Raw genomic sequence first — 12,108 nt, forward strand, 5'->3', positions numbered from 1 at the left:
TCTTTTATAGGTCGTTTTCCAGCTAGACACACTGTGGGTGCGTTCCGAATTATGCTCAATGCACACAGCACGCGTCAACGCGTTACGTAGGGCGAAGTAGCCAATCATTTTTTCTCTTTTATGGAAAGAAATAGAGTCCTATATAGGCTGCGTTCCGATATACACTGCAAGTACTGAAAATCTATAGTTCACGTTACGTATACTATAGATTTTCAGTACTGGCAGTGAATTTCGGAACGCAGCCATAAAGAGAGAAGCGACATTGATGTCCAAAGCTCTGATTGGTAATCTGATTGATACTTGATTGGCTAAGTGAGCAGCCATATTGTGACCACAGCTGTAGAATGATACGAATGGTGTTTGAGGGTGTTTGATGACGTTAGAGCGGTCCCAAAATAGCGGTGGAGGACTCAATTGGATACTGAAGGTTGTGGTGGGGGTTCGATGTCGCTTCTCTCTTTATATAGGACTCTAGAAAGAAATAAGAAAGCAAAAGAATGATTGGCTATCCGCCACGCATAACGCGTTGACGCAGCTTGTGTGCATTGAGCCTTATGGCTCTTGCAGCATGCGCGACAACGCGATACGCGACACGCGATACCCAATGAGCGTACAGCTTTTCCACGTCATATCCGTTGCACTAGGGATCGCGACATCGCAACAAAATTGGCCAAGTTTGAAGATTTGTCGCACGCGACAAGCGACACAACCCAACTTATGGCTCTGGCAGACCAGCGCGATTTGCGACACGCGACGCGCGATTATCCAATAGGCGTACGTCTTTTCAAAAAATTGTAAACGCCTATTGGATAATCGCGCGTCGCGTGTCGCAAATCGCACTGGTCTGCCAGAGTCATTAGTCCTCTAATCGACACAAATAACGAATCAACACGGGCCAACAGAACCGGTAGACTGCAGCAAACACGGGACACGGGGAATTTAAAGAGAATTTAAAGATAATAAGAAACATGTCAGATTGTGAAAACTACGAATATTTAGACGAAGCAGGAGAATTTGATACAGAAAATATTGATGTAAGTATAAATATTAATCAATTCATTAAAAAATGAGAGGTTAGGCATGTTACTTAATGATAATACTTATTTTAACAATAGTCACTTTAAATAAATACTTATAATACAATTAATTGAAGAAAAGGGTTAAGGAACGAAACAAGCTCTTAATGCATAATATTTCTTATGTGATCTTATATACAGGCTTGGGAAAGTTACTTTGTAAAAATAACTAGTTACAGTTACAGTTTCTGTCTTCCAAAAAATAACTAGTTACCGTTACAAGTTACTGACTTTAAAAAATAACTCGTTACAGTTACAGTTATTGAAAAAGTAACTTAAAGTTACTTTTCAGTTACTTTTCTGTTTTTTTTTTTTTGTAATATTATAAAACATTAATAATTTAAATACGAGACTTTTACTGAAGAGCATCCACGTAAAGTCTTTTCTATCTTTAATTGTGTAAAGCGTTATCTACAATAGAGACTTAAGCCTTTAACCTTAAGAAATTAACCAATAATAATTGATTTATAGAAGAATAATCGATTGTGTTTGGCCAATTTCTTAAGGCTAAAGGCTTAAGTCTTTATTATAGTCTTTATTGACGACGCATAAGATGCATGTGACATTTTTACATATATTAAATATTAATTACCTATATGTACAGATGAAAACTATGTGAATTATGTTCTAAATTTTTTGAGGATAAAGGTTGGTTTATAATAGCCGTAAGAAATTGGTCAATCATAGTTGATTTATAAAAGAATAATTGACTATGATTGATCAATTTCTTATGGTAACGGCTATTATAAACTAACTTTAAGACTAAGTATAGAATTTAGACTCAAAGGCATTCTTAGTAACCAATTCTCTGCTGGCTGATTATCACACGATAGACCAGCCAGACGATCACACAACACGCAGTGATTCTTCGCGAGCATCCCGGAATCGTACTTGAATATCCGGGCCCTACAAGTACAGTCGTGAGCTAAAAGGTTGCAACACGTTTTCTTGGATGGTTTTTAGAATGTAGACTTGCTCCTCGATCGGCGAACATAATTGGTTGAATCCACAAGTAAGAACCAATTACGTTCGCCGTTCGATGAGCAAGTCTATATTTTAAAAACCATCGAAGAAAATGTGTTTCAATCTTTTAGCTCACGACTGTATGTACATACAATCGTGTATCTACATGTAAATAACTTGTAACCTATGACTACTGATACGGGGCTGCCAAATGTATAACATATAACCGTTCATTGTCACGTGTATCTTTCTAGACAGAACTTTTTCTCGGATCACATCATCTCTCATCATATCATCTCTCTCGGATCACATAAGAGGCATAGAACATAGAATTGTCACTGCATCGAGCAACAGTAGCTGCGTTCAGCAAACTCAGTGGTTGAGTGAGCGCTTACTGCTATTAGTGTATTCTTTTAGGTCTAACCAATCACCAATCACATTAAAGCTGCGTTCGAAAACATCAGTTGAGTACCCTCATATATATCATTTTATCCTTGTTGTTTACCGATTGTTAAATAAAGATAAAATGATACACGACGCCACTCGGGTGATGTTTGCAAATGCTATCTAAATTGGCAAATGAGTTTGAAATATATAAAGTAACTATAAAAATAACTATTAATTTAGTTACTAGTTACACAAATAATGTAACTAAGTTAAGTTTATAGTTACAGTTGAAAAAAAGTAACGAAGTTAAGTTACAGTTACCAAAAACAGGTAACTCTAACTGTAACTTCGTTACAAGTAACGAGTTACTTCCCATCCCTGCTTATATATAATACATTTTTCAAATTGCACGCCGGTTTTACTTTTAGTCTTAAACACAATTTTATTTAGAACTAAGATGGAAAATTCAGCTGTGACTGTTCCTTGTCTTTCTCTTAAACATTTCACAATTTTATTATTATTGTAAATAATTTTCATATATACAATTTCAGCCCGATAATGATTCTTTAACAATTAACTCACAAGTGTTCGAAGAAATATTAATATTAGAAGTGCAAGAGAGGCCGTGTTTATGGGATTATAAATTAGATATAAACATGAGAGGAATGAGTACAATACGAAAAGCATGGGAAGAAGTCGGTAAAGCTGTCAATATGTATACCTAGATTCTTTTTATATTTTTTTTATATTATATATTTTATATAGATTTTATATTATGAGTTTAAAAATTATATGGCATTTATTACTTAATATATTATACATAATATATTAATATATAATTTTTACTCAAAAAGATGCAGATTCAAAAATTTGCCAAAAAATGGAAAAATTTACGTGATACATTTTTGAGGAAATATAAAGATGGGAGAAGTTATATTGCAAGTGGTAGGGCAGCCACAAAAAAAATAACGAATTGGAAATATTATGAACAAATGCAATTTTTAAAACCGACCACAAAACACAGAAGGTATGTTTAAAACTTTAGAAGATATCAGTTTGCTCAAATAATTTTCATTATTTCTGTTATATACAGGATGCAATCAAAAGATTTGATTATATTTTATTAAATTTGATATCTCTAAACGAAATTCATATAAAATTAATAAGATCTTAAAAAAAAGTTTTCTGTGTATATAAACATTTTATTGATATGTGTATGTATGTATGTATGTATTATACATGTATATATACATATATAATACTTTATACATATAGTATCTACTATTCAAGTTTGGTCAGAACTTTTAATTACATTTTGTATTTTATATCTTGTATTAGTAATATTATTTTCATAATAATTGATAGCGATTTAGAATAAATTAGAGTTATGTTTATACAGATATGTTGTATAAAAATATTTTTGCTTATCTTTTCAGAACATTCAGCAATATACAAATAATTACAGATTTAAATAAATCTGAATTTCATTCAAAATCAAATGCAGACAAAAGCTACATAGAAGAGGCATAGAAAGCAGATCATTTCTTCAATAAAGTGATTGCCATCACTTTGTTTATTACGTTTTTGATTAATAGGTCAAACCCACCATCGAAGTTTTCGTTCATTTATATTAGTTCTCTTTAATCTAATCCACCAAATAACTATAAATAATTTCATATTTGTATCAATTTCTTTACCTTTTTTTTTGTAAAAGATATAATAAAAGTAAAAACCATTTTTGCTGTTTACTGTTCATCATTAGTATTCTAAAAAATAATATAGAATGTATAAAAATAAAAATAATAAGCTCGTATTATGAAAAGCAAATAAAAGAAAATGTAAAAACAATAACAAATAAAAGAAAATGTAAAGCCATTAGATTTTTAAATATTTTTATTAAATTTTAGATATTTTATAGATTTTGTATGACTTAATTTAATAAAAATTTTATATTTATATTACCTTATTTTATTTGTTATTGACACGTTATTGATTTGTCTTATATTACTTTATAATACACTTGTAGAATTACAATAACTCACTTGCTGGTCGCGTAAAAACATATATTGCACATCATCGCGTCTGTGTGAATAGATAGAAAATTTTAATCTCGCGATTTGTTGCGTATCGCGCATCGCGTGTCGCGTCGTCGCGCTGGTCTGCAAGAGCCATTACGCTTGAAGCGCGTAGAGTAGAGTCCAATATAAAGAGAGAAGCGACATTGATGTCCGAAGCTCTGATTGGTAATCTGATTGATACTTGATTGGCTAAGCGAGCAGCCATATTGTGAACACAGCTGTTGCACAATGATACGAATGGTGTTTGATGACGTTAGAGCGGTCCCAAAATGGCGGTGGAGCACTCAATTGGATACTGAAGGTTGTGGTGGGAGTTTGATGTCGCTTCTCTCTTTATATAGGACTCTAGTGCGCACTAACTTTTTCCCAATCGAAAACGCTATAAGAATCGACTACGAATACCGGCCTATGAATATCGGCCTAAGAATCCATGCAAACAACTGAGTGTTGGCACCACCGCTAGGTGGCTGCGCCGCTGGAAACCTCTAGAGTCCCTAGAAGTAGAGAATCTGGATATCTCGGGGTTCCACGTGATTGGATGCACGTGATTGTGCACCTAAAATGGCAGCACCAATACGGATCCTTGTTTAATCCTCTTTAGCCAATGTGATAACAGCTTACACACGACTAGTGCACACAATGATAAACATACACACACATAAAGCTCACGTACATACACTGGCATATTCATCACCGACATTTTAGGGGCAGATGTCCAGACTCTCTACCTCTAGAGATCTCGTGAGTCGAGTGCACGGGAGGGTTCTGATAAAGGTGCGAATTCATACAGCGATAAATCGCTGGCGACTTTCCCCTTCTACCTCGATTTTCCCCTTCTACACATACTTGTGCCGAATCCGTCGACAAATCATCAGAAGTTCAACTTGGTTGAACTTCAGCGACAAGTCGACACAATCGTGAGCAGTATGGAATCTTCAAATACTAGTTTAGGAACGGATACGTGAAAAAAGCTATGATCCTGACGGTCTTTTAAGTATGGAGCTACCCAATACTGCTTCTTTTTGTAATGCCGTTTCTCTTGTGTTTTTTGCAATTCCAACATTATAGCAGTTGTAATCACTATTTGTCGCTTATTAATTGCTCTTGCTACTGCTGTTCCCAAAATATTTGCGCATTCAGCAGAATACACCTTATTTGAACGTATTGTCACTTTCATTTTTCTTCACTTTTCAATTTCTATTAAAAATAATACTTATTACTCTGTCATTATTAACTAATAGTTTACTGAGTTGATTGCGCCTATTGACACTAAACGCCTATTGCGCCTTTTGCAATCAACTCAGTAAATTATTAGTTAATAATTACAGATTAATAAGTATTATTTTTAATAAAAATAATACTTATTTTATTTTATACTTTTTTAATACTTTTTTTTATATTTATTGTATTTTTAGTCGCTAGCGATTTGTCGCCACATGAATATGTACTGGGAGAAAGCGACAGATACTTGACGCTGGCGTTACTTTTCCCCCACTTCTTCCAAGTCGCCAGCGATTTATCGCTGCATGAATTCGCAGCTTAACGCACATCCCGATAGCCCACCAACCAATCATCTTGACTTATCTAACCCAACCTACGGAAAATCTCTAGGCATCTGCTATTGTGAGTGCTATCGGGATGTGCGCTATCAGGACTCGCCAAAGCACAACATAAAAGAGATGAGCATCCAGCATAAAGTCGCCATATTGATTTACATAACATTTTCATTGGTCCGTCGGTCTTAAGAGCCTCGCACATGAAATGCATAACAGAGCATAAGCGTAGCATAAGGCCTCTGGACCAATGGGAATCTTATGTAAATCAATATGACGACTTATTGCTGGTTGCTCATTGGCCCATTGGTCTTATGTTGTGCTTATGTTATGTTATGCATTTCATGTGCGAGGCCCTTTATGTTGTGCTTATGTTATGTTATGCTTTTTATGTGCGAGGCCCTTTACGCGAAAAATAGCAGTCACTAAAGGGCCTCGCACATGAAATGCATAACGTAACACAAGTACAACATCAGACCGATGGGCCAATGAGCATCCAGCATAAAGTCGCCATATTTATTTACATAACATTTTCATTGGTCTATTGGTCTTATGTTGTGCTTATGTTATGTTATGCATTTTATGTGCGAGACCCTTTAAAATAGACTTCAGCCTGATATATTCCGAATACTATGGATGCGTTCCAAAATTCACTGCCAGTACTGAAAAACTATAGTATACGTAACGTAAACTGTAAATTTTAAGTAAAGCCTGCCGCAGACGATACGTTTTTTCTTACTGGATTTCTAACTGGATTTTCTTGCTTGCTACCGTACGGGCAATGTTACTGGCAGTGTTACTGGCCGTGGCTTCACACGGTGTGAGTTTTCGTATGGGCTGAGCAACTGAAATTTGTTTCATAGAAGCGGCACGCTTAAATATGGATGAAATAGATGAGATGGATGAAATTATTGCAACAGTTGTAAATTGTCGTAAAATTGCTATTGCATTATTTTTAATTATTGAAAAATTGCGACAACAAAATAAATATCGCCGACGTTTATGGAGTCGACAGTCAATACATTCTTTAATGCCTCACTTTTACTGTGCTTATTATGGTAATTTGGTGTGTTTATCGCATATAAACATGGTTCTTATTAATAGGCCTCTATTAAACATAAAATACTTTTTTTGGACTATTTTGAATTCTTTTCATTTTTGCACGACGTCATGTTTGCGAAGTGAATTCACGTTTGAACTTTGACAACACTTCGACAGTATAACCTGGTATAACCCAGTATAACCTATACAAACTGCGTCCTGATTGGCTCTCACAATAAACCAGTATAGAATCACGTAAGAAAAATAGGACATGTTCTATTTCAAAAATCCAGTACGCGAGCCAGTAGCGTAGCCCGTAAGCTACCCATTTCCAGTACGGGAGTACGTAAGACTGCCAGTATAAGAGCACGTAAGCAATCCCGTAAGAAAAAACGTATCGTCTGCGGCAGGCTTAAATTTTGGAACACAGCCTAAAGCCCAAATCACACCTAGCGATTGACGATTGCGATTGACGATTGGCAATTAATTTTCAACCAATTAGAGCAAAGCAGCTACCGACTGTTTTGCTCTGATTGGTTTAAAAAGTAATCACCAATCGTCAATTGCAATTGTCAATCGCTAGTGTGATTTGGGCTTTAGAACGCAGCCTACGCAACGAGCGGATGTAGTAGGCGCGACGATCGCCAATCTATTCGCAAAGAGAGCACGACGTGACGTAAACGACAGATCCAAACAAGTATCAGCTGTGTTGCAGTCATTGTTCCCCTGATTCGTGTCGGTCTCGGTAGACAGATCCCGTTTTCTCCAAAATATTATCATCGAGTCTTGGCGATTGGCAAAAACGGCGAAGATTGCGACTAAAGAGTGGCTGGTCCGCGCGAGAGGGACGCGCGCGAGGAAGTGCGAACGTTTTTGAAGATCTGCGGACGCGACAAGTGGCGAGAGAGGAGACGGGAAAAAAAACGGGGGGAAAGCTAAGCCAGGTCCCTTTTTTTCCTTGCTATCCCGACGCAATCGTGGCTGCGCGCGTGGCTTCCTCAAAACCCCCGGCCCCAGTCCCAGGTCCGCGCCGCGTTATTCGCCAACGGCTATCCCGGGGGACAATAATAGTGTGAAAAACGGGGCGGTACGCGCGTAAGCCTGGCCTCGAGCAGCGAGTCGGACGACGGTGGACTCGCTCCGCCACCGCGCAAAAGGTCCCGTAGTTCTGTACCGACTACCCTACGACCAGCGGACGAGCACCACTCCCCTAGTCCGGACATGGATAATTATCGGTAATGTATCAGATTTTTCTTGGCATCTTTCTACGCGCGAGTACACGGTAGAATTTTGTCGTACACTGAAAAAAAAATTGTTGATTTGACTAAATTACTAATTTAATTAAATTATTTCTGTTTAAGTCTTTTATATATTTCAATTAAATATTATATAAAAAATTGAATTAAAATTTAAATACTCTAGTTATTTAAATTGAATATATAAATAATGGAGCTGAAGTCAAAGTATTTCATATTATCTATCATTTAAGAAAGTTCAACAATTTAAAAAGATAGAGGAAAGTTTTCATGTCTTTTCATTTATATATATTTTCTAACAAAGGAGTTTTTGGCATTGTCATTAAAATAATAAATAATGAATAAAATTTAAGCAATAAAAACAATAATTTGTCAAAATATAATACTAGAACACTTTACAGCCAAAAATTATGTTAAATTAGAAAAAGTATTTTTTACAGATTTTTGGCTGCTAAAAATGATGCCATAAACCAAAATTTACCCACATATCATTCTAAAATAATTGAGGTTTTATTTATAAAAAATGGTTTTTTTGCAATATTTAAGATTTTTTATGTAGAAAAGATTAACATTGGTTGCTTTCCAGCTACATGACACAAGTAACATTGTAACACAATGAATCATTTTTTTAAATATTGATAAACAAGTATAAAATAATTTACTGTTACACAGTGTTGCTTGTGTACATAGCTGGAAAGCAAGGATCATCTAGAAATTTTTGTCATTGTTCTGAATGTATTGTTCATCCCTTATAAAATGTAATTTTTTCAACATCTTATTTTTAAGCTGTGCTATGAAAGATTAAAGCTTGGAACTACTTTTGAGGTAGAGTTGCACGCACAATCAACAGCTCAGTTATTGAGGGGCGATAAGAAAAGAATGATTTTATCATTATTTCTCTTCCTTTAGATCATACTTTTGTCTAAAACTTTTTTTTTTAATGCATTTGTTTTGGAAAATTTGAAGTGAGCAATTAAAGCGAGACACTATAATATAAATATGCATTTAGTGTAATTTAGCAGAATAAATATAAGAGAAATACATATGTCTTTCAATAATCTCAAACTACAGATATTATAAGTATATGGATTTTATCATTATAAGTAGAATATGTGTTATCTCAGCAAAATTCTATACTTAAATTACTTTATATCATGACTAAAAAGTAAGATACTGAAATAAAAAAAATGCATTTTACAGGGAATAAACAATACATGTGTGTCCAATGGTGGTGAAGAAAGGTGACTGGTGTAAAATGAAATACAAGTTAATTTTGTTTTCTTTTTATTATTAGTTATTTGAAATAGATTTTTTGAGTCAATACACTGCTGGAAATGATTGTAAAACTTTTTGAAGCAGTCCTTAAGGTCTTCCATTGGAATCACCTTTAAAATCTTTATCAAAGCTTTTTGGTTGTCTTTAATCGAATCATAATGTATTTCTTCTATCACCAAACTCAGTTTTGGAAATAGTCAGAAGTCACGTGGAGCCACGTCAGGCAAATACGTTAGGTGGATGGTCAAACATTACAATATCTTTTGACTAAAAATTCGTGTACAATTTCGGCTTTGTGGTCTGGTACGTTATTGTGACACAATAATCAAAAGTCCTGTTAATGATATTCAGATTTAGGAATGCCAGTAAGTTTCTCAATAAGTCTTGTAGATACACAGCGATTTTTTCAAAGAATTTCAGCTACTTTCTACAATCTTTACGATTTGAATGTTTTTTGATGGACCTAGCCATCGATCTTTAATGCTTTTTCTGCCTTCACAAAATCTTATAAACTACTTTAAAACGTTCTTACTCTTAGCTTTACTACCACAGGCAGTTTGAATTATTTGAAATGTTTCTGTGACTTTTGCCCAATTTAAAACAAAATTTAATGTTACTGCATCATGTTTTTTTGACCAACACTTAAAAGATACTGCAACATTTTATGTTATAACTAATGAAGCAGACACGCTAACGCCTTGAAATTTTAGCTGGTGCCAGCTGAAATATGTTACTACATTACACATGTTTATATTCAGAAATGGCACTGTAAGCAGCGTGGAGATAGAACCAGACTACGGTCCACTTGACGCTACAAATGCTTCTAAGTATTTTTCGATTGGTTAATTTGTAAAATTCATTGTTTTGATTGGTTAATCAAACGCTTCGAAGCATTTGTAGCGTCAAGTGGACCGCAGCCTAAGTCACCTTTTCCAATGGATCCACTGTATATATTTACTAAGACTTCTGATCAGAATTTCAAGATAATATTGACCATTTTTATAAAAGATTTTAAATATTGCAATAAAAGCTATTTTTTTGCATATTAAACCTCAATTACTTTGAAAACTTGACATGCTGGTGAAATTGGTTTGTAGCATCATTTTCAGCATCCAGAAATCTATCAGAAACATCTTGACTGATGCAAAATTAAAAAATGTATTTTGTTTGTAAATTAGTGTAATTGATGTGGAACAAATTGAAGAAAAATTATAATAATAATTGAAATGTAGTGACAAGCATTGTGGTTGCATTTTACATGATGTCACATTTAAAGAAAATATAATTTATATTTTTAGATAAAATAGTAACAGTAAAATTTTATTTTTTTAATTTCAAAAAATTTTTTAAGCTCTGGCCTTTGTTACATAGTTTTTCAAAATTCTTATATTTTGTTTGCAATTAAATTATTTAAAACTTTCTTTAAGACTCATTGCTATTTTAAATAGTTATATTTTATTTTACATGGTTGTTACAATTTTTTAAGGTGTTGGTAGCTTTATTGTTAAATTTATTTATTTAATTTGATAATATTATAATATTATTTCTAGCGTCAGTTTATGATTGTATTTCAAATTTAATGATGTTTAACCCACAGTTTGTAAAAACGTGAAAATGTATCAAGATTTACATATAAAATAATATTACGTATCAAGATCCAGTCTTAATTATTAATTAACACTTTGTTACTTACTTGTGTGAATACACTTATGATCTAATTTAAATTAGTATTGTTATAAGTTTAAAATAAAACTACAAGATCAAAAAATTTGAAAAAACTCAGGAATGCTTATTGTGTACTTAAGATAAATTTAAGTTAAATAACATATATTTAAGATATATAATACAGGGGATTGAAACACCGTCTTCAAATACAAACATAAACTGAAACTAGAAATAATATAATATTATCAAATTAAGTTAATCATGAATTTAATAATGATACTAGCAGCATCTTAAGAAATATCTAAAATTAAACTGTATAACTGTAAAATAACAATGAGTTTTAAAAGAAGGATAATTTTAAATAATTTAATTGCAAACAAAATATAAAATTTACATAAACATTTGAATTGAATAAAATTTAATTAAGCTGAAAAATTTAGGTAATACTTGTTTTTTAGTATATATTTATTCGTGTTTCTCAGACTCTCTAATCATTTTTGTATATTTGTTTCTTTCTCCTATATTCTCTTTCCATGCACACAACTTCTTTATAAGGTTTTTTTCTTTACATAAGTTAGATAAATTATAAAAATTATTATTATTGTTTTATACTTTATCTTTGTTTTTAAACTGACATGCAAGTCATGATTTTTAGAAATTCCCGATATCCCACATCGGTAATTAGCTAATTTAACATAAAATTTTCTGATTAGTATAAAATTAATAGAAAATTTTTAGGCAATGATTAATTAGAGTAAATGTATGCTATCGTCCGCTAATGAGACCCTTTTGTTTTCAAACTTTTTAACATTAC

At 33.3% G+C, this 12,108-nt stretch overlaps 2 protein-coding genes across 5 annotated transcripts in view; both read left to right on the plus strand.

Moving 5' to 3' along the window:
- Window positions 1–814: 814 nt before the first annotated feature.
- Window positions 815–4,157, plus strand: LOC105204987. Its single transcript, XM_039446116.1, has 4 exons — window positions 815–1,034; window positions 2,978–3,125; window positions 3,281–3,453; window positions 3,863–4,157. Exons 1-3 carry the CDS (start codon window positions 969–971, stop codon window positions 3,322–3,324), a joined length of 258 nt encoding a protein of 85 aa, XP_039302050.1. The 5' UTR covers window positions 815–968; the 3' UTR covers window positions 3,325–3,453; window positions 3,863–4,157.
- A 3,941-nt stretch (window positions 4,158–8,098) lies between these two features.
- The window catches only part of LOC105204990 (WD repeat-containing protein 26), a 55,541-nt gene continuing 51,531 nt past the window's right edge, over window positions 8,099–12,108 (plus strand). For all 4 annotated transcript variants that reach the window (XM_026140046.2, XM_026140047.2, XM_039446118.1 and 1 more), the window contains exon 1: window positions 8,099–8,333. In XM_026140046.2, the coding sequence (XP_025995831.1) occupies window positions 8,320–8,333 (14 nt within the window). In that variant the 5' untranslated portion in view covers window positions 8,099–8,319. The remainder of the gene's footprint in view (window positions 8,334–12,108) is intronic.

This window comes from Solenopsis invicta, chromosome 2 (genome assembly GCF_016802725.1).
Source record: "Solenopsis invicta isolate M01_SB chromosome 2, UNIL_Sinv_3.0, whole genome shotgun sequence".
NCBI classification, from domain to species: domain Eukaryota; kingdom Metazoa; phylum Arthropoda; class Insecta; order Hymenoptera; family Formicidae; genus Solenopsis; species Solenopsis invicta.

Excerpts from the sequence above, each read along its gene's own strand:
- LOC105204987 (XM_039446116.1), top strand. The coding sequence starts at position 969 with ATGTCAGATTGTGAAAACTACGAATATTTAGACGAAGCAGGAGAATTT. Across the intron at positions 1,035-2,977 it reads TTGATACAGAAAATATTGAT|CCCGATAATGATTCTTTAAC; the intron begins GTAAGTATAAAT and ends ATACAATTTCAG. Across the intron at positions 3,126-3,280 it reads AAAAGCATGGGAAGAAGTCG|ATGCAGATTCAAAAATTTGC; the intron begins GTAAAGCTGTCA and ends TTACTCAAAAAG.